General features: G+C 47.4%; 1 protein-coding gene across 1 annotated transcript in view; it reads left to right on the forward strand.

Moving 5' to 3' along the window:
• The window catches only part of LOC138355050 (uncharacterized), a 194748-nt gene extending 170767 nt beyond the window's left edge, over nt 1–23981 (forward strand). The window contains exon 2 of the mRNA XM_069309764.1: nt 23296–23981. Within this exon, the coding sequence (XP_069165865.1) occupies nt 23296–23981 (686 nt within the window). The remainder of the gene's footprint in view (nt 1–23295) is intronic.
• The last annotated feature ends 973 nt before the right edge of the window (nt 23982–24954 follow it).

Here is a 24954-nt window from a genome sequence, read left to right on the forward strand (position 1 = left end):
CCCAGTACTGTTACCCAGTACTGTCACCCAGTACTGTCACCCAGTACTGTCACCCAGTACTGTTACAACACCATAGTCACCCAGTACTGTCACCCAGTACTGTCACCCAGTACTGTTACAACACCATAGTCACCCAGTACTGTCACCCAGTACTGTTACAACACCATAGTCACCTAGTACTATCACCCAGTACTGTTACAACACCATAGTCACCCAGTACTGTCACCCAATACTGTCACAACACCAATGACACCTAGTACTGTCACCCAGTACTGTCACAACACCATAGACACCTAGTACTGTCACCCAGCCCTGTTACAACACCATAGTCACCCAGAACTGTCACAACACCATAGTCACCCAGTACTGTCACAACATCATAGTCACCCAGTACTGTCACAACATCATAATCACCTAGTACTGTCACAACACCATAGTCACCCAGTACTGTCACAACATCATAGTCACCCAGTACTGTCACAACATCATAGTCACCTAGTACTGTCACAACACCATAGTCACCCAGTACTGTCACAACACCATAGTCACCCAATACTGTCACAACACCATAGTCACCCAGTACTGTCACAACACCATAGTCACCCAGTACTGTCACAACACCATAGTCACCCAGTACTGTCACAACACCATAGTTACCCAGTACTGTCACAACACGATAGTCACCCAGTACTGTCACCCAGTACTGTTACAACACCATAGTCACCCAGTACTGTCACAACATCATAGTCACCCAGTACTGTCACCCAGTACTGTCACAACATCATAGTCACCCAGTACTGTCACAACACCATAGTCACCCAGTACTGTCACAACACCATAGTCAACCAGTACTGTCACGACACCGTAGTCACCCAGTACTGTCACAACACCATAGTCACCCAGTACTGTCACAACACCATAGTCACCCAGTACTGTTACAACACCATAGTCACCCAGTACTGTCACCCAGTACTGTCACAACACCATAGTCACCCAGTACTGTCATCCAGTACTGTCACAACACCATTGTCACTCAGTACTGTCACAACACCATAGTCACCCAGTACTGTCACAACACCATAGTCACCCAGTACTGTCACAACACCATTGTCACTCAGTACTGTCACAACACCATAGTCACCCAGTACTGTCACAACACCATTGTCACTCAGTACTGTCACAACACCATAGTCACCCAGTACTGTCACCTAGTACTGTCACAACACCATAGTCACCCAGTACTGTCACAACACCATAGTAAATCAGTACTGTCACAACACCATAGTCACCCAGTACTGTCACAACACCATAGTCACCCAGTACTGTCAAAACACCATAGTCACCCAGTACTGTCACGACACCATAGTCACCCAGTACTGTCACAACACCATTGTCACCCAGTACTGTCACAACACCATTGTCACCCAGTACTATCACAACACCATAGTCACCCAGTACTCTCATCCATTACTGTCACCCAGTACTGTCACAACACCATAGTCACCCAGTACTGTCACCCAGTACTGTCACAACACCATAGTCACCCAGTACTTTCGCCCAGTACTGTCACAACACAAAAGTCACCCAGTACTGTCACAACACCATTGTCACTCAGTACTGTAACAACACCATAGTCACCCAGTACTGTCAACCAGTACTGTCACAACACCATAGTCACCCAGTACTGTCACCCAGTACTGTCACAACACCATAGTCACCAGAACTGCCACAACACCATAGTCACCCAGTACTGTCACTACACCATAGTCAACCAGTACTGTCATCCAGTACTGTCACAACACCATAGTCACCCAGTAATGTCAAAACACCATAGTCACCCAGTACTGTTACTACTCCACAGTCACCCTGTACTGTCACCCAGTACTGTTACCCAGTACTGTCACCCAGTACTGTCACCCAGTACTGTCACCCAGTACTGTTACAACACCATAGTCACCCAGTACTGTCACCCAGTTCTGTTACAACTCCATAGTCACCTAGTACTATCACCCAGTACTGTTACAACACCATAGTCACCCAGTACTGTCACAACACCATTGTCACCCAGTATTGTCACCCAGTACTGTCTAAACACCATAGTCACCCAGTACTGTCACGCAGTACTGTTACAACACCATAGTCACCCAGTACTGTCACCCAGTACTGTTACAACACAATAGTCACCCAGTACTGTCACAACACTAATCACACCTAGTACTGTCACCCAGTACTGTCACAACACCATAGTCACCCAGTACTGTCACAACACCATAGTCACCCAGTACTGTCACAACACCATAGTCACCCAGTACTGTCACAACACCATAGTCAACCAGTACTGTCACCCAGTACTGTCACAACACCATAGTCACCCAGTACTGTCACAACACCATAGTCACCCAATACAGTCACAACACCATAGTCACCCAGAACTGTCACAACACCATAGTCACCCAGTACTGTCAGAACACCATAGTCACCCAGTACTGTCACAACACCATAGTCACCCAGTACTGTCACCTAGTACTGTCACAACACCATAGTCACCCAGTACTGTCACAACACCATAGTAAATCAGTACTGTCACAACACCATAGTCACCCAGTACTGTCACAACACCATAGTCACCCAGTACTGTCAAAACACCATAGTCACCCAGTACTGTCACGACACCATAGTCACCCAGTACTGTCACAACACCATTGTCACCCAGTACTGTCACAACACCATTGTCACCCAGTACTATCACAACACCATAGTCACCCAGTACTCTCATCCATTACTGTCACCCAGTACTGTCACAACACCATAGTCACCCAGTACTGTCACCCAGTACTGTCACAACACCATAGTCACCCAGTACTTTCGCCCAGTACTGTCACAACACAAAAGTCACCCAGTACTGTCACAACACCATTGTCACTCAGTACTGTAACAACACCATAGTCACCCAGTACTGTCAACCAGTACTGTCACAACACCATAGTCACCCAGTACTGTCACCCAGTACTGTCACAACACCATAGTCACCAGAACTGCCACAACACCATAGTCACCCAGTACTGTCACTACACCATAGTCAACCAGTACTGTCATCCAGTACTGTCACAACACCATAGTCACCCAGTAATGTCAAAACACCATAGTCACCCAGTACTGTTACTACTCCACAGTCACCCTGTACTGTCACCCAGTACTGTTACCCAGTACTGTCACCCAGTACTGTCACCCAGTACTGTCACCCAGTACTGTTACAACACCATAGTCACCCAGTACTGTCACCCAGTTCTGTTACAACTCCATAGTCACCTAGTACTATCACCCAGTACTGTTACAACACCATAGTCACCCAGTACTGTCACAACACCATAGTCACCCAGTATTGTCACCCAGTACTGTCTAAACACCATAGTCACCCAGTACTGTCACGCAGTACTGTTACAACACCATAGTCACCCAGTACTGTCACCCAGTACTGTTACAACACAATAGTCACCCAGTACTGTCACAACACTAATCACACCTAGTACTGTCACCCAGTACTGTCACAACACCATAGTCACCCAGTACTGTCACAACACCATAGTCACCCAGTACTGTCACAACACCATAGTCACCCAGTACTGTCACAACACCATAGTCAACCAGTACTGTCACCCAGTACTGTCACAACACCATAGTCACCCAGTACTGTCACAACACCATAGTCACCCAATACAGTCACAACACCATAGTCACCCAATACTGTCACAACACCATAGTCACCCAGTACTGTCAAAACACCATAGTCACCCAGTACTGTCACAATACCATAGTCACCCAGTACTGTTACAACTCCATAGTCACCCTGCACTGTCACCCAGTACTGTCACCCAGTACTGTCACCCAGTACTGTCACAACACCATAGTCACCCAGTACTGTCACCCAGTACTGTCACAATACCATAGTCACCCAGTACTGTTACAACTCCATAGTCACCCTGCACTGTCACCCAGTACTGTCACCCAGTACTGTCACCCAGTACTGTCACAACACCATAGTCACCCAGTACTGTCACCCAGTACTGTCACAACACCATAGTCACCCAGTACTGTCACAACACCATACTCACCCAGTACTGTCACAAGTCCATAGTCACCCAGTACTGTCACCCAGAACTGTCACAACTCCATAGTCACCCAGTACTGTCACCCAGAACTGTCACAACACCATAGTCACCCAGTACTGTCAGAACACCATAGTCACCCAGTACTGTCACAACACCATAGTCACCCAGTACTGTCACAACACCATAGTCACCCAGTACTGTCACAACTCCATTGTCACCCAGTACTGTCATCCAGAACTGTCACAACAGCATAGTCACCTAGTACTGTCATAACACCATAGTCACCCAGTACTGTCACAACACCATAGTCACCCAGTACTGTCACAACACCATAGTCACCCAGTACTGTCACCCGGTACTGTCATAACACCATAGTCACCCAGTACTGTCACCCAGAACTGTCACCCAGTTCTGTCACAACACCATAGTCACACAGTACTGTCACAACATCATAGTCATCCAGTACTGTCACCCAGTAGTGTCACAACCCCATAGTCACCCAGTACTGTCACAACACCATAGTCACCCAGTACTGTCACAACACCATAGTCACCCAGTACTGTCACAACACCATAGTCACCCAGTACTGCCACAACACCATAGTCACCCAGTACTGTCACCCAGTACTGTCACAACACCATTGTCACTCAGTACTGTCACAACACCATAGTCACCCAGTACTGTCACCCAGTACTGTCACAACACCATAGTCACCCAGTACTGTCACCCAGTAGTGTCACAACACCATTGTCACTCAGTACTGTCACAACACCATAGTCACCCAGTACTGTCACAACACCATTGTCACTCAGTACTGTCACAACACCATAGTCACCCAGTACTGTCACCCAGTACTGTCACAACACCATAGTCACCCAGTACTGTCACAACACCATAGTAAATCAGTACTGTCACAACACCATAGTCACCCAGTACTGTCACAACACCATAGTCACCCAGTACTGTCAAAACACCATAGTCACCCAGTACTGTCACGACACCATAGTCACCCAGTACTGTCACAACACCATTGTCACCCAGTACCGTCACAACACCATTGTCACCCAGTACTATCACAACACCATAGTCACCCAGTACTCTCATCCAGTACTGTCACCCAGTACTGTCACAACACCATAGTCACCCAGTACTGTCACCCAGTACTGTCACAACACCATAGTCACCCAGTACTTTCGCCCAGTACTGTCACAACACAAAAGTCACCCAGTACTGTCACAACACCATAGTCACTCAGTACTGTAACAACACCATAGTCACCCAGTACTGTCAACCAGTACTGTCACAACACCATAGTCACCCAGTACTGTCACCCAGTACTGTCACAACACCATAGTCACCCAGAACTGCCACAACACCATAGTCACCCAGTACTGTCACCCAGTAATGTCACAACACCATAGTCACCCAGTACTGTTACTACTCCACAGTCACCCTGTACTGTCACCCAGTACTGTTACCCAGTACTGTCACCCAGTACTGTCACCCAGTACTGTCACCCAGTACTGTTACAACACCATAGTCACCCAGTACTGTCACCCAGTACTGTCACCCAGTACTGTTACAACACCATAGTCACCCAGTACTGTCACCCAGTACTGTTACAACACCATAGTCACCTAGTACTATCACCCAGTACTGTTACAACACCATAGTCACCCAGTACTGTCACCCAATACTGTCACCCAGTACTGTCACCCAGTACTGTCACCCAGTACTGTTACAACACCATAGTCACCCAGTACTGTCACCCAGTACTGTCACCCAGTATTGTTACAACACCATAGTCACCCAGTACTGTCACCCAGTACTGTTACAACACCATAGTAACCTAGTACTATCACCCAGTACTGTTACAACACCATAGTCACCCAGTACTGTTACCCAGTACTGTCACCCAGTACTGTCACCCAGTACTGTCACCCAGTACTGTTACAACACCATAGTCACCCAGTACTGTCACCCAGTACTGTCACCCAGTACTGTCACCCAGTACTGTCACCCAGTACTGTCACCCAGTACTGTTACAACACCATAGTCACCCAGTACTGTTACAACACCATAGTCACCTAGTACTATCACCCAGTACTGTTACAACACCATAGTCACCCAGTACTGTCACCCAATACTGTCACAACACCAATGACACCTAGTACTGTCACCCAGTACTGTCACAACACCATAGACACCTAGTACTGTCACCCAGTCCTGTTACAACACCATAGTCACCCAGAACTGTCACAACACCATAGTCACCCAGTACTGTCACAACATCATAGTCACCCAGTACTGTCACAACATCATAGTCACCTAGTACTGTCACAACACCATAGTCACCCAGTACTGTCACAACATCATAGTCACCCAGTACTGTCACAACATCATAGTCACCTAGTACTGTCACAACACCATAGTCACCCAGTACTGTCACAACACCATAGTCACCCAATACTGTCACAACACCATAGTCACCCAGTACTGTCACAACACCATAGTCACCCAGTACTGTCACAACACCATAGTCACCCAGTACTGTCACAACACCATAGTTACCCAGTACTGTCACAACACGATAGTCACCCAGTACTGTCACCCAGTACTGTTACAACACCATAGTCACCCAGTACTGTCACAACATCATAGTCACCCAGTACTGTCACCCAGTACTGTCACAACATCATAGTCACCCAGTACTGTCACCCAGTACTGTCACAACATCATAGTCACCCAGTACTGTCACAACACCATAGTCACCCAGTACTGTCACAACACCATAGTCAACCAGTACTGTCACGACACCGTAGTCACCCAGTACTGTCACAACACCATAGTCACCCAGTACTGTCACAACACCATAGTCACCCAGTACTGTTACAACACCATAGTCACCCAGTACTGTCACCCAGTACTGTCACCCAGTACTGTCACAACACCATAGTCACCCAGTACTGTCATCCAGTACTGTCACAACACCATTGTCACTCAGTACTGTCACAACACCATAGTCACCCAGTACTGTCACCCAGTACTGTCACAACACCATAGTCACCCAGTACTGTCACAACACCATTGTCACTCAGTACTGTCACAACACCATAGTCACCCAGTACTGTCACCCAGTACTGTCACAACACCATAGTCACCCAGTACTGTCACAACACCATAGTAAATCAGTACTGTCACAACACCATAGTCACCCAGTACTGTCACAACACCATAGTCACCCAGTACTGTCAAAACACCATAGTCACCCAGTACTGTCACGACACCATAGTCACCCAGTACTGTCACAACACCATTGTCACCCAGTACTGTCACAACACCATTGTCACCCAGTACTATCACAACACCATAGTCACCCAGTACTCTCATCCAGTACTGTCACCCAGTACTGTCACAACACCATAGTCACCCAGTACTGTCACCCAGTACTGTCACAACACCATAGTCACCCAGTACTTTCGCCCAGTACTGTCACAACACAAAAGTCACCCAGTACTGTCACAACACCATTGTCACTCAGTACTGTAACAACACCATAGTCACCCAGTACTGTCAACCAGTACTGTCACAACACCATAGTCACCCAGTACTGTCACCCAGTACTGTCACAACACCATAGTCACCCAGAACTGCCACAACACCATAGTCACCCAGTACTGTCACCCAGTAATGTCACAACACCATAGTCACCCAGTACTGTTACTACTCCACAGTCACCCTGTACTGTCACCCAGTACTGTTACCCAGTACTGTCACCCAGTACTGTCACCCAGTACTGTCACCCAGTACTGTTACAACACCATAGTCACCCAGTACTGTCACCCAGTACTGTTACAACACCATAGTCACCCAGTACTGTCACCCAGTACTGTTACAACACCATAGTCACCCAGTACTGTTACCCAGTACTGTCACCCAGTACTGTCACCCAGTACTGTCACCCAGTACTGTTACAACACCATAGTCACCAAGTACTGTCACCCAGTACTGTCACCCAGTACTGTTACAACACCATAGTCACCCAGTACTGTCACCCAGTACTGTTACAACACCATAGTCACCTAGTACTATCACCCAGTACTGTTACAACACCATAGTCACCCAGTACTGTCACCCAATACTGTCACAACACCAATGACACCTAGTACTGTCACCCAGTACTGTCACAACACCATAGACACCTAGTACTGTCACCCAGTCCTGTTACAACACCATAGTCACCCAGAACTGTCACAACACCATAGTCACCCAGTACTGTCACAACATCATAGTCACCCAGTACTGTCACAACATCATAGTCACCTAGTACTGTCACAACACCATAGTCACCCAGTACTGTCACAACATCATAGTCACCCAGTACTGTCACAACATCATAGTCACCTAGTACTGTCACAACACCATAGTCACCCAGTACTGTCACAACACCATAGTCACCCAATACTGTCACAACACCATAGTCACCCAGTACTGTCACAACACCATAGTCACCCAGTACTGTCACAACACCATAGTCACCCAGTACTGTCACAACACCATAGTTACCCAGTACTGTCACAACACGATAGTCACCCAGTACTGTCACCCAGTACTGTTACAACACCATAGTCACCCAGTACTGTCACAACATCATAGTCACCCAGTACTGTCACCCAGTACTGTCACAACATCATAGTCACCCAGTACTGTCACCCAGTACTGTCACAACATCATAGTCACCCAGTACTGTCACAACACCATAGTCACCCAGTACTGTCACAACACCATAGTCAACCAGTACTGTCACGACACCGTAGTCACCCAGTACTGTCACAACACCATAGTCACCCAGTACTGTCACAACACCATAGTCACCCAGTACTGTTACAACACCATAGTCACCCAGTACTGTCACCCAGTACTGTCACCCAGTACTGTCACAACACCATAGTCACCCAGTACTGTCATCCAGTACTGTCACAACACCATTGTCACTCAGTACTGTCACAACACCATAGTCACCCAGTACTGTCACCCAGTACTGTCACAACACCATAGTCACCCAGTACTGTCACAACACCATTGTCACTCAGTACTGTCACAACACCATAGTCACCCAGTACTGTCACCCAGTACTGTCACAACACCATAGTCACCCAGTACTGTCACAACACCATAGTAAATCAGTACTGTCACAACACCATAGTCACCCAGTACTGTCACAACACCATAGTCACCCAGTACTGTCAAAACACCATAGTCACCCAGTACTGTCACGACACCATAGTCACCCAGTACTGTCACAACACCATTGTCACCCAGTACTGTCACAACACCATTGTCACCCAGTACTATCACAACACCATAGTCACCCAGTACTCTCATCCAGTACTGTCACCCAGTACTGTCACAACACCATAGTCACCCAGTACTGTCACCCAGTACTGTCACAACACCATAGTCACCCAGTACTTTCGCCCAGTACTGTCACAACACAAAAGTCACCCAGTACTGTCACAACACCATTGTCACTCAGTACTGTAACAACACCATAGTCACCCAGTACTGTCAACCAGTACTGTCACAACACCATAGTCACCCAGTACTGTCACCCAGTACTGTCACAACACCATAGTCACCCAGAACTGCCACAACACCATAGTCACCCAGTACTGTCACCCAGTAATGTCACAACACCATAGTCACCCAGTACTGTTACTACTCCACAGTCACCCTGTACTGTCACCCAGTACTGTTACCCAGTACTGTCACCCAGTACTGTCACCCAGTACTGTCACCCAGTACTGTTACAACACCATAGTCACCCAGTACTGTCACCCAGTACTGTTACAACACCATAGTCACCCAGTACTGTCACCCAGTACTGTTACAACACCATAGTCACCCAGTACTGTTACCCAGTACTGTCACCCAGTACTGTCACCCAGTACTGTCACCCAGTACTGTTACAACACCATAGTCACCAAGTACTGTCACCCAGTACTGTCACCCAGTACTGTTACAACACCATAGTCACCCAGTACTGTCACCCAGTACTGTTACAACACCATAGTCACCTAGTACTATCACCCAGTACTGTTACAACACTATAGTCACCCAGTACTGTCACCCAATACTGTCACAACACCAATGACACCTAGTATTGTCACCCAGTACTGTCACAACACCATAGACACCTAGTACTGTCACCCAGTCCTGTTACAACACCATAGTCACCCAGAACTGTCACAACACCATAGTCACCCAGTACTGTCACAACATCATAGTCACCCAGTACTGTCACAACATCATAGTCACCTAGTACTGTCACAACACCATAGTCACCCAGTACTGTCACAACATCATAGTCACCCAGTACTGTCACAACATCATAGTCACCTAGTACTGTCACAACACCATAGTCACCCAGTACTGTCACAAAACCATAGTCACCCAGTACTGTCACAACACCATAGTCACCCAGTACTGTCACAACACCATAGTCACCCAGTACTGTCACAACACCATAGTTACCCAGTACTGTCACAACACGATAGTCACCCAGTACTGTCACCCAGTACTGTTACAACACCATAGTCACCCAGTACTGTCACAACATCATAGTCACCCAGTACTGTCACCCAGTACTGTCACAACATCATAGTCACCCAGTACTGTCACAACACCATAGTCACCCAGTACTGTCACAACACCATAGTCAACCAGTACTGTCACGACACCGTAGTCACCCAGTACTGTCACAACACCATAGTCACCCAGTACTGTCACAACACCATAGTCACCCAGTACTGTTACAACACCATAGTCACCCAGTACTGTCACCCAGTACTGTCACAACACCATAGTCACCCAGTACTGTCATCCAGTACTGTCACAACACCATAGTCACCCAGTACTGTTACAACACCATAGTCACCCAGTACTGTTACAACATCATAGTCACCCAGTACTGTTACAACACCATAGTCACCCAGTACTGTCACCCAGTACTGTCACAACACCATAGTCACCCAGTACTGTTACAACATCATAGTCACCCAGTACTGTTACAACACCATAGTTACCCAGTACTGTCATCCAGTACTGTCACAACACCATAGTCACACAGTACTGTCACCCAGTACTGTCACAACATCATAGTCACCTAGTACTGTCACAACACCATAGTCACACAGTACTGTCACCCTGTACTGTCACAACATCATAGTCACCTAGTACTGTCACAACACCATAGTCACCCAGTACTGCCACAACATCATAGTCACCCAGTACTGTCACAACACCATAGTCACCCAGTACTGTCACAACACCATAGTCACCCAGTACTGTCACAACATCACAGTCACCCAGTACTGTCACAACATCATAGTCACCCAGTACTGTCACAACACCATAGTCACCCAGTACTGTCACAACACCATAGTCACCCAGTACTGTCACAACACTATAGTCACCCAGTACTGTCACAACACCATAGTCACCCAGTACTGTCACAACACCATAGTCACCCAGTACTGTCACAACACCATAGTCACCCAGTACTGTCACAACACTATAGTCACCCAGTACTGTCACAACACCATAGTCACCCAGTACTGTCACCCAGTACTGTCACAACACCATAGTCACTCAGTACTGTCACAACACCATAGTCACCCAGTACTGTCACAACAACATATTCACCCAGTACTGTCACAACATCACAGTCACCCAGTACTGTCACAACATCATAGTCACCCAGTACTGTCACAACACCATAGTCACCCAGTACTGTCACAACACCATAGTCACCCAGTACTGTCACAACAACATAGTCACCCAGTACTATCACAACACCATAGTCACCCAGTACTGTCACAACACCATAGTCACCCAGTTCTGTCACAACACCATAGTCACCCAGTACTGTAACAACACCATAGTCACCCAGCACTGTAACAACACCATAGTCACCCAGCACTGTCACCCAGTACTGCCACAACATCATAGTCACCCAGTACTGCCACAACATCATAGTCACCCAGTACTGCCACAACATCATAGTCACCCAGTACTGTTACAACTCCATTGTCACCCAGCACTGTCACCCAGTACTGTCACCCAGTACTGTCACCCAGTACTGTCACAACACCAGAGTCACCCAGTACTGTCAGCCAATACTGTCACAACACCATAGTCACCCAGTACTGTCACAACACCATAGTCACCCAGTACTGTCACAACACCATAGTCACCCAGTACTGTCACAACATCATAGTCACCCAGTACTGTCACACCATCATAGTCACCCAGTACTGTTACAACTCCATAGTCACCCAGCACTGTCACCCAGTACTGTCACCCAGTACTGTCACCCAGTACTGTCACAACACCAGAGTCACCCAGTACTGTCAGCCAATACTGTCACAACACCATAGTCACCCAGTACTGTCACAACACCATAGTCACCCAGTACTGTCACAACACCATAGTCACCCAGTACTGTCACAACATCATAGTCACCCAGTACTGTCACACCATCATAGTCACCCAGTACTGTCACAACACCATAGTCACCCAGTACTGTCACAACACCATAGTCACCCAGTACTGTCACAACATCATAGTCACCCAGTACTGTCACAACATCATAGTCACCTAGTACTGTCACAACACCATAGTCACCCAGTACTGTCACAAAACCATAGTCACCCAGTACTGTCACAACACCATAGTCACCCAGTACTGTCACAACACCATAGTCACCCAGTACTGTCACAACACCATAGTTACCCAGTACTGTCACAACACGATAGTCACCCAGTACTGTCACCCAGTACTGTTACAACACCATAGTCACCCAGTACTGTCACAACATCATAGTCACCCAGTACTGTCACCCAGTACTGTCACAACATCATAGTCACCCAGTACTGTCACAACACCATAGTCACCCAGTACTGTCACAACACCATAGTCAACCAGTACTGTCACGACACCGTAGTCACCCAGTACTGTCACAACACCATAGTCACCCAGTACTGTCACAACACCATAGTCACCCAGTACTGTTACAACACCATAGTCACCCAGTACTGTCACCCAGTACTGTCACCCAGTACTGTCACAACACCATAGTCACCCAGTACTGTCATCCAGTACTGTCACAACACCATAGTCACCCAGTACTGTTACAACACCATAGTCACCCAGTACTGTTACAACATCATAGTCACCCAGTACTGTTACAACACCATAGTAACCCAGTACTGTCACCCAGTACTGTCACAACACCATAGTCACCCAGTACTGTTACAACATCATAGTCACCCAGTACTGTTACAACACCATAGTTACCCAGTACTGTCATCCAGTACTGTCACAACACCATAGTCACACAGTACTGTCACCCAGTACTGTCACAACATCATAGTCACCTAGTACTGTCACAACACCATAGTCACACAGTACTGTCACCCTGTACTGTCACAACATCATAGTCACCTAGTACTGTCACAACACCATAGTCACCCAGTACTGCCACAACATCATAGTCACCCAGTACTGTCACAACACCATAGTCACCCAGTACTGTCACAACACCATAGTCACCCAGTACTGTCACAACATCACAGTCACCCAGTACTGTCACAACATCATAGTCACCCAGTACTGTCACAACACCATAGTCACCCAGTACTGTCACAACACCATAGTCACCCAGTACTGTCACAACACTATAGTCACCCAGTACTGTCACAACACCATAGTAACCCAGTACTGTCACCCAGTACTGTCACAACACCATAGTCACTCAGTACTGTCACAACACCATAGTCACCCAGTACTGTCACAACAACATATTCACCCAGTACTGTCACAACATCACAGTCACCCAGTACTGTCACAACATCATAGTCACCCAGTACTGTCACAACACCATAGTCACCCAGTACTGTCACAACACCATAGTCACCCAGTACTGTCACAACAACATAGTCACCCAGTACTATCACAACACCATAGTCACCCAGTACTGTCACAACACCATAGTCACCCAGTACTGTCACAACACCATAGTCACCCAGTTCTGTCACAACACCATAGTCACCCAGTACTGTAACAACACCATAGTCACCCAGCACTGTAACAACACCATAGTCACCCAGCACTGTCACCCAGTACTGCCACAACATCATAGTCACCCAGTACTGCCACAACATCATAGTCACCCAGTACTGCCACAACATCATAGTCACCCAGTACTGTTACAACTCCATAGTCACCCAGCACTGTCACCCAGTACTGTCACCCAGTACTGTCACCCAGTACTGTCACAACACCAGAGTCACCCAGTACTGTCACAACACCAGAGTCACCCAGTACTGTCAGCCAATACTGTCACAACACCATAGTCACCCAGTACTGTCACAACACCATAGTCACCCAGTACTGTCACAACACCATAGTCACCCAGTACTGTCACAACATCATAGTCACCCAGTACTGTCACACCATCATAGTCACCCAGTACTGTCACAACACCATAGTCACCCAGTACTGTCACAACACCATAGTCACCCAGTACTGTCACAACACCATAGTCACCCAGTACTGTCACAACACCATAGTCACCCAGTACTGTCACAACACCATAGTCACCCAGTACTGTCACAACATCATAGTCACCCAGTACTGTCATCCAGTACTGTCACAACACCATAGTTACCCAGTACCGTCATCCAGTACTGTCACAACACCATAGTCACCCAGTACTGTCACAACACCATAGTCACACAGTACTATCACAACACCATAGTCACCCAGTACTGTCACAACACCATAGTCACCCAGTACTGTCACAACACCATAGTCACCCAGTTCTGTCACAACACCATAGTCACCCAGTACTGTAACAACACCATAGTCACCCAGCACTGTAACAACACCATAGTCACCCAGCACTGTCACCCAGTACTGTCACCCAGTACTGTCACTCAGTACTGTCACCACACCATAGTCACCCAGTACTGCCACAACATCATAGTCACCCAGTACTGTCACAACATCATAGTCACCCAGTACTGCCACAACATCATAGTCACCCAGTACTGCCACAACATCATAGTCACCCAGTACTGTTACAACTCCATAGTCACCCAGCACTGTCACCCAGTACTGTCACCCAGTACTGTCACCCAGTACTGTCACAACACCATAGTCACCCAGTACTGTCAGCCAATACTGTCACAACACTATAGTCACCCAGTACTGTCACAACACCATAGTCACCCAGTACTCTCACAACACCATAGTCACCCAGTACTGTCACAACATCATAGTCACCCAGTACTGTCACACCATCATAGTAACCCAGTACTGTTACAACACCATAGTCACCCAGTACTGTCACAACACCATAGTCACCCAGTACTGTCACAACACCATAGTCACCCAGTACTGTCACAACACCATCTTCACCCAGTACTGTCACAACACCATAGTCACCCAGTACTGTTACAACATCATAGTCACCCAGTACTGTCATCCAGTACTGTCACAACACCATAGTTACCCAGTACTGTCATCCAGTACTGTCACAACACCAAAGTCACCCAGTACTGTCACAACACCATAGTCACACAGTACTATCACAACACCATAGTCACCCAGTACTGTCACAACACCATAGTCACCCAGTACTGTCACAACACCATAGTCACCCAGTTCTGTCACAACACAATAGTCACCCAGTACTGTAACAACACCATAGTCACCCAGCACTGTAACAACACCATAGTCACCCAGCACTGTCACCCAGTACTGTCACCCAGTACTGTCACCCAGTACTGTCACCACACCATAGTCACCCAGTACTGCCACAACATCATAGTCACCCAGTACTATTACAACTCCATAGTCACCCAGCACTGTCACCCAGTACTGTCACCCAGTACTGTCACCCAGTACTGTCACAACACCATAGTCACCCAGTACTGTCAAAACACCATAGTCACCCAGTACTGTCACAACACCATAGTCACCCAGTTCTGTCACAACACCATAGTCACCCAGTACTGTAACAACATTATAGTCACCCAGCACTGTAACAACACCATAGTCACCCAGCACTGTCACCCAGTACTGTCACCCAGTACTGTCACCCAGTACTGTCACCACACCATAGTCACCCAGTACTGCCACAACATCATAGTCACCCAGTACTATTACAACTCCATAGTCACCCAGCACTGTCACCCAGTACTGTCACCCAGTACTGTCACCCAGTACTGTCACAACACCATAGTCACCCAGTACTGTCACAACACCATAGTCACCCAGTACTGTCACAACACCATAGTCACCCAGTACTGTCACAACACCATAGTCACCCAGTACTGTCACAACACCATAGTCACCCAGTACTGTCACAACACCATAGTCACCCAGTACTGTCAAAACACCATAGTCACCCAGTACTGTCACAACACCATAGTCACCCAGTACTGTCACAACACCATAGTCACCCAGTACTGTCACAACATCATAGTCACCCAGTACTGTCACAACATCATAGTCACCTAGTACTGTCACAACACCATAGTCACCCAGTACTGTCACAACATCATAGTCACCCAGTACTGTCACAACATCATAGTCACCTAGTACTGTCACAACACCATAGTCACCCAGTACTGTCACAAAACCATAGTCACCCAGTACTGTCACAACACCATAGTCACCCAGTACTGTCACAACACCATAGTCACCCAGTACTGTCACAACACCATTGTCACCCAGTACTGTCACAACACCATAGTTACCCAGTACTGTCACAACACGATAGTCACCCAGTACTGTCACCCAGTACTGTTACAACACATAGTCACCCAGTACTGTCACAACATCATAGTCACCCAGTACTGTCACCCAGTACTGTCACAACATCATAGTCACCCAGTACTGTCACAACACCATAGTCACCCAGTACTGTCACAACACCATAGTCAACCAGTACTGTCACGACACCGTAGTCACCCAGTACTGTCACAACACCATAGTCACCCAGTACTGTCACAACACCATAGTCACCCAGTACTGTCACAACACCATAGTCACCCAGTACTGTTACAACACCATAGTCACCCAGTACTGTCACCCAGTACTGTCACCCAGTACTGTCACAACACCATAGTCACCCAGTACTGTCATCCAGTACTGTCACAACACCATAGTCACCCAGTACTGTTACAACACCATAGTCACCCAGTACTGTTACAACATCATAGTCACCCAGTACTGTTACAACACCATAGTCACCCAGTACTGTCACCCAGTACTGTCACAACACCATAGTCACCCAGTACTGTTACAACATCATAGTCACCCAGTACTGTTACAACACCATAGTTACCCAGTACTGTCATCCAGTACTGTCACAACACCATAGTCACACAGTACTGTCACCCAGTACTGTCACAACATCATAGTCACCTAGTACTGTCACAACACCATAGTCACACAGTACTGTCACCCAGTTGTGTCACCCTGTACTGTCACAACATCATAGTCACCTAGTACTGTCACAACACCATAGTCACCCAGTACTGCCACAACATCATAGTCACCCAGTACTGTCACAACACCATAGTCACCCAGTACTGTCACAACACCATAGTCACCCAGTACTGTCACAACATCACAGTCACCCAGTACTGTCACAACATCATAGTCACCCAGTACTGTCACAACACCATAGTCACCCAGTACTGTCACAACACCATAGTCACCCAGTACTGTCACAACACTATAGTCACCCAGTACTGTCACAACACCATAGTCACCCAGTACTGTCACCCAGTACTGTCACAACACCATAGTCACTCAGTACTGTCACAACACCATAGTCACCCAGTACTGTCACAACAACATATTCACCCAGTACTGTCACAACATCACAGTCACCCAGTACTGTCACAACATCATAGTCACCCAGTACTGTCACAACACCATAGTCACCCAGTACTGCCACAACACCATAGTCACCCAGTACTGTCACAACAACATAGTCACCCAGTACTATCACAACACCATAGTCACCCAGTACTGTCACAACACCATAGTCACCCAGTACTGTCACAACACCATAGTCACCCAGTTCTGTCACAACACCATAGTCACCCAGTACTGTAACAACACCATAGTCACCCAGCACTGTAACAACACCATAGTCACCCAGCACTGTCACCCAGTACTGCCACAACATCATAGTCACCCAGTACTGCCACAACATCATAGTCACCCAGTACTGCCACAACATCATAGTCACCCAGTACTGTTACAACTCCATAGTCACCCAGCACTGTCACCCAGTACTGTCACCCAGTACTGTCACCCAGTACTGTCACAACACCAGAGTCACCCAGTACTGTCAGCCAATACTGTCACAACACCATAGTCACCCAGTACTGTCACAACACCATAGTCACCCAGTACTGTCACAACACCATAGTCACCCAGTACTGTCACAACATCATAGTCACCCAGTACTGTCACACCATCATAGTCACCCAGTACTGTCACAACACCATAGTCACCCAGTACTGTCACAACACCATAGTCACCCAGTACTGTCACAACACCATAGTCACCCAGTACTGTCACAACACCATAGTCACCCAGTACTGTCACAACACCATAGTCACCCAGTACTGTCACAACATCATAGTCACCCAGTACTGTCATCCAGTTCTGTCACAACACCATAGTTACCCAGTACCGTCATCCAGTACTGTCACAACACCATAGTCACCCAGTACTGTCACAACACCATAGTCACACAGTACTATCACAACACCATAGTCACCCAGTACTGTCACAACACCATAGTCACCCAGTACTGTCACAACACCATAGTCACCCAGTTCTGTCACAACACCATAGTCACCCAGTACTGTAACAACACCATAGTCACCCAGCACTGTAACAACACCATAGTCACCCAGCACTGTCACCCAGTACTGTCACCCAGTACTGTCACCCAGTACTGTCACCACACCATAGTCACCCAGTACTGCCACAACATCATAGTCACCCAGTACTATTACAACTCCATAGTCACCCAGCACTGTCACCCAGTACTGTCACCCAGTACTGTCACCCAGTACTGCCACAACACCATAGTCACCCAGTACTTTCAGCCAATACTGTCACAACACCATAGTCACCCAGTACTGTCACAACACCATAGTCACCCAGTACTGTCACAACACCATAGTCACCCAGTACTGTCACAACACCATAGTCACCCAGTACTGTCACAACACCATAGTCACCCAGTACTGTCACAACACCATAGTCACCCAGTACTGTCACAACACCATAGTCACCCAGTACTGTCACAACACCATAGTCACCCAGTACTGTCACAACACCATAGTCACCCAGTACTGTCACAACACCATAGTCACCCAGTACTGTCACAACACCATAGTCACCCAGTACTGTCACAACACCATAGTCACCCAGTACTGTCACAACACCATAGTCACCCAGTACTGTCACAACACCATAGTCACCCAGTACTGTCACAACACCATAGTCACCCAGTACTGTCACAACACCATAGTCACCAAGTACTGTCACAACACCATAGTCACCCAGTACTGTCACAACACCATAGTCACCCAGTACTGTCACAACACCATGGTGACCGCAGCTCTGTGAAGTGGTTGTGGCACAACAACTAACAACAACCTACAACCACACACAACTCTGCTAGCACAAATCAGAGCCCCGAACGAGCACTCACAAAACTGCCGTCACGAGAACTTGACTATAAAGTTCCTGGTCGTAAATCTTGATGGTTTTATTGAGATGAACCCGGAGCGCTGTCCACTCAGCCGTGAGGCCCTCTGAAACTTGTAGAGTTTTGACACAGTTTGACAAGTGTTTAGAAAACGGGAGACTGTACTGCTAGGTCTTTTTTCATGTTCTTTTACTGTGTTCGAAAAGCCTTCATGATTGTAAGTTCTTCAGATTCTAGTAGATTGTATATTCTTCGACTTTGATGATTGTATATTCTATTCACTAGCTGTATTGTTAGTTGATGAGTGTAAGGTGAGTTGTCAGTGTTGATTACCTCTCTACAACACCTGCATTGGTCGTATTGCAGGTGCTAGCGAGCTCAATATTGCAATAATTGGGGGACCTGATACTGCATTATATATTACACAACTTTCTGTCGCTGCTTCCTCTACCAATTACAAAATAATAATGTAAACAAGTGATTTGACTGCAGTCATTTGTCTTGGATATTATGAAGGTAATGGAATTATCTTCGGTCTCTTAAACACTGCATTAGGATCCTTCTTTTTCCTCGTTCCAAATATTTGTTGTGTTACTAACTGGCTTGACTGGTCGCCAGTGTGTCCTCCGTGCAATATGTCGCTGCGTCTAAACTTTCACTAATATTATGAAGATATTTTTAAATTATTTATGATATCAATTTATATGATATCATATTTATGATATCAATATTTATGATATCAATATATATGATATCAATATTTATGATATCAATATTTATGATATCATATTATTGATATCAATATATATGATATTGTTACGAACTCGATTCCATCATCGGAACAGGGAGCAGCGACGTCAGTGCCATCTGTGAGTCTGCTCCCGAAACCCCCAGAAAATGGACGACGCCATCTGGTGGTGGCGGTATGATACCTGCAAGAGACGCTAGATTCCTTCCCTGGTCAGCCCGAAGAGTCGCTGTAGCTGACCTCTGAGGCGACGTAGGGCTGCAGTGGCACAAGGACAGTCAGTCTACCCAGGGCAGCCTATTATCTCTCTACTCCATTCTGCTTTACGTGAGCAGTGAGCCGCCGCCGAAGAGGAACTGTGTAGTGTTCTACTGTCTGCCTGTGAAGTGGCAGTGGCAGAATTCGGCGTATCCCGGGACTGGCTAGAGGAAGAGACGACCGACAGTGAGGTGCTACGGAGGAGTGTAACTAGCTAGTTGCAAGAAGCTCCTGCCAGAGGTTCGCTACACCTGTATTTGTTCGTGAAGAGGCCCAGCAGCGCGGGGCTGATGTTCTCTGCCAGCACCAGGCTGGAGAGTGATTGTGGGCGTTCACAAGGAGCACCTAGTGAGACTGTTAGATAGGCTGGCCCGTGGCTAGGGTAGACTCGTTGGTGTTTCCCAGTACTGGTTGAGGACGGTACTGTGTGTTGAGGAAAAACGGAAGTTGACAAGGCTGCATTTCATGAGCATCGAGGAGCGCTTAGTGTCCTATGAGAGTGACACATGTGTATATATCAGTGTAGTAATACTTCCTTTATGATTCTATATAAGGTGATTGGAAAGTGATTATATGTGAATATATTGATAATTAATGAAGTGTCGTATTCTTTTCAACTACCCCCATGTTATTTTACTTGCATTACCAAGCTCGCTCCTTGAAAGCCACTACCAACATGGGGTCGGATACTAGTACTTTGGTTCCTCCAGCAAAGAACCCGGTTGCGACCCATAGTGGCCGTAACAGATATATTATTGATATCAATATTTATGATATCAATATGTATGCTATCATATTTATAATATGAACTTTGTAAATTCAACATTAATAATACCAGTCATTTTAAAAAAGTTCAGGAATCTGAGTCAAGTTTTCATGAATGGTAAGATTCTTGTCCTTTGTTATTGACTGATGGTTATCAGACTGGGGACCCGCTATCTCGTGCATGTATACACCTCGCCCAATATACGTTAAAGACTCTCCTCAGTTGGAGGCGCTTGGGTGTAGCATAATTGATGTTATCATCAATACCTTCCGGACTCCATTGTCCCACTCACTGATTCACTAAACTGTTATGGCACGAGTAGTTGCCCTTCTGAATTTGTAAGCGTGAAGTTATATCCTATATATATATATATTATAACAGAGGAATTGTAAATAAGTTTTTTATTCACCCTGGCGTCCTTAATGATGGCGAGAGACTAATTTACACAACAATTTATGTTTTACAGGTAAATAGGCAAAAAATGTCGTCTCCAGGGGGGGCTGACGGCTGAGTGGACAACGATCGGGATTCGTAGTCCTAAAATTCCGGGTTCTATCCCCGATGGAGGCGGAAACAAATGGGCAGAGTTTATTTCACACTGATGCTCCTGTTACCTAGCAGTAAATAGGTACCTGGGAGTTAGACAGCTGCTACGGGCTACTTCCTGGGGGTGTGTAACAAAAAGGAGGCCTGGTGGATGACCGGACCGCGGGGACGCTAAGTCCTGAAATCATCTCAAGATAACCTCAAGATAACATCAAGATAACCTCATGATAACCTCCAAGACTTGTCAGGAGGCAGTATGGGGCGGAATATTAGTTAAGACTTCGGTTAAAAAAATAATCCGAATAGATACCTCATGAAAAGAGGAAGAAGATAGGCTATTCCTAGTTGTGGTTCAGAGGATCAATACTTCCCTGCGGCCTGTTTCTGACCTGGTCACCCGGCTGACGTTGGATCAACCAGGCTGTTACACGCAACACCACGCACTCTGACGCATGAATCACAGCCTGGATGATCAGCTCAGTCTTAACAGATTTGTGATACTATAATATACACCACGGCAACACTGGTGCTGGGAGAGTTATTGTGTTGCTGACTGTTGCATGTATGGTGTTGGGTCCTGTGATCAGTGTTGCTGACTGTTGCATGTATGGTGTTGGGTCCTGTGATCAGTGTTGCCGACTGTTGCATGTATGGTGCTGGGTCCTGTGATCAGTGTTGCTGACTGTTGCATGTATGGTGTTGGGTCCTGTGCTCAGTGTTGCTGACTGTTGCATGTATGGTGTTGGGTCCTGTGATCAGTGTTGCTGACTGTTGCATGTATGGTGTTGGGTCCTGTGATCAGTGTTGCTGACTGTTGCATGTATGGTGTTGGGTCCTGTGATCAGTGTTGCTGACTGTTGCATGTATGGTGTTGGGTCCTGTGATCAGTGTTGCTGACTGTTGCATGTATGGTGTTGGGTCCTGTGATCAGTGTTGCTGACTGTTGCATGTATGGTGTTGGGTCCTGTGATCAGTGTTGCTGACTGTTGCATGTATGGTGTTGGGTCCTGTGCTCAGTGTTGCTGACTGTTGCATGTATGGTGTTGGGTCCTGTGCTCAGTGTTGCTGACTGTTGCATGTATGGTGTTGGGTCCTGTGCTCAGTGTTGCTGACTGTTGCAGAACAAGGTACCTGGGCAACAGGAACCTGGGCAACAGGTACCTGGGCAACAGGTACCTGGGCAACAGGAACCTGGGCAACAGGAACCTGGGCAACAGGAACCTGGGCAACAGGAACCTGGGCAACAGGTACCTGGGCAACAGGAACCTGGGCAACAGGAACCTGGGCAACAGGTACCTGGGCAACAGGAACCTGGGCAACAGGTACCTGGGCAACAGGTACCTGGGCAACAGGAACCTGGGCAACAGGAACCTGGGCAACAGGTACCTGGGCAACAGGAACCTGGGCAACAGGAACCTGGGCAACAGGAACCTGGGCAACAGGAACCTGGGCAACAGGTACCTGGGCAACAGGAACCTGGGCAACAGGTACCTGGGCAACAGGAACCTGGGCAACAGGTACCTGGGCAACAGGAACCTGGGCAACAGGAACCTGGGCAACAGGTACCTGGGCAACAGGAACCTGGGCAACAGGAACCTGGGCAACAGGAACCTGGGCAACAGGTACCTGGGCAACAGGAACCTGGGCAACAGGTACCTGGGCAACAGGAACCTGGGCAACAGGAACCTGGGCAACAGGAACCTGGGCAACAGGTACCTGGGTAACAGGTACCTGGGCAACAGGTAGCTGGGTGTTACGGACCCGAGTCCAGCGACGGAGCACGGAGCAGTGACGACAACGCCATCTGTGAGTCCGCTCCTGAAACCCCCTCCAAATGGACAACGCCATCTAGTGAGGACGGGATATACCGGCCACAGGTGCTGGATTCCCGTCTTAATCAGCTCATAACGTAGCCGCTGCTGACCTCTGGTGAGGTGGCGTTTAGACAGTGAACGCCATGTATGGAGCAAATAGGTGGACGTTTCTGTCTAAGCTAGTAAGTGATGTTTCCTAGTGGCCCCATGTAGTATCCCCAGTACTAATGACGTATCTGATTGCAGAGTCGACCTGGGACTGCTGTATTGGACGATGGATCAGACTACCCAAGGCAGCCGAGGTCTCTTCACGAGTCTGCTGAAGAAGCTGTGAGTCACCCCCGGACGAACTCTGTTGAGAGTATTAGCCTGCCTGTGACGTGGCAGTGTTGGGAATCGTCTTATCCGGGGCTGGCTGGTGGAAGAGACTAGCCACTGTGGTGCTTAGTGAGGAGAGTGATCAGTGGGATCACACGAGGCTCCTGCCTAGGGCTCGCAACCCTAGTATCGGTCGTGGAGTGGCCTATACAGCAGAGCTAATCGGGACCTGCCAGCTACAGGCTGGATTGTGGTTGAAGGCCTCCATGCCGGAGCACCCAGTGGGACTGTGATTTGGCTGGCCTGTGGCCAGGGTAGATTCGCCAATAGAATCATAGAGGATTCATCGTGGGCCACAGAAGAAGGAACCAGGGCTACCCAAAGTGTGCACCGTGGAGCATCCTGTGTCTTAGGAGGAAGACAAGCTTATACATAATCGTGTAGTAATAACCCCCGTGTGCAACTGTTATATATTTATTTATGGTGGTGGTGAATATATATTGTGACGATAATCTCCTTCAAGAGATTGAGCCTGCTCTTCCCTCCATAATTACGTCTTCACAATTATATAAAAAGACTATGGAAGA

The sequence above is a fragment of the Procambarus clarkii genome, chromosome 65 (genome assembly GCF_040958095.1).
Source record: "Procambarus clarkii isolate CNS0578487 chromosome 65, FALCON_Pclarkii_2.0, whole genome shotgun sequence".
In the NCBI taxonomy this organism is placed as follows: domain Eukaryota; kingdom Metazoa; phylum Arthropoda; class Malacostraca; order Decapoda; family Cambaridae; genus Procambarus; species Procambarus clarkii.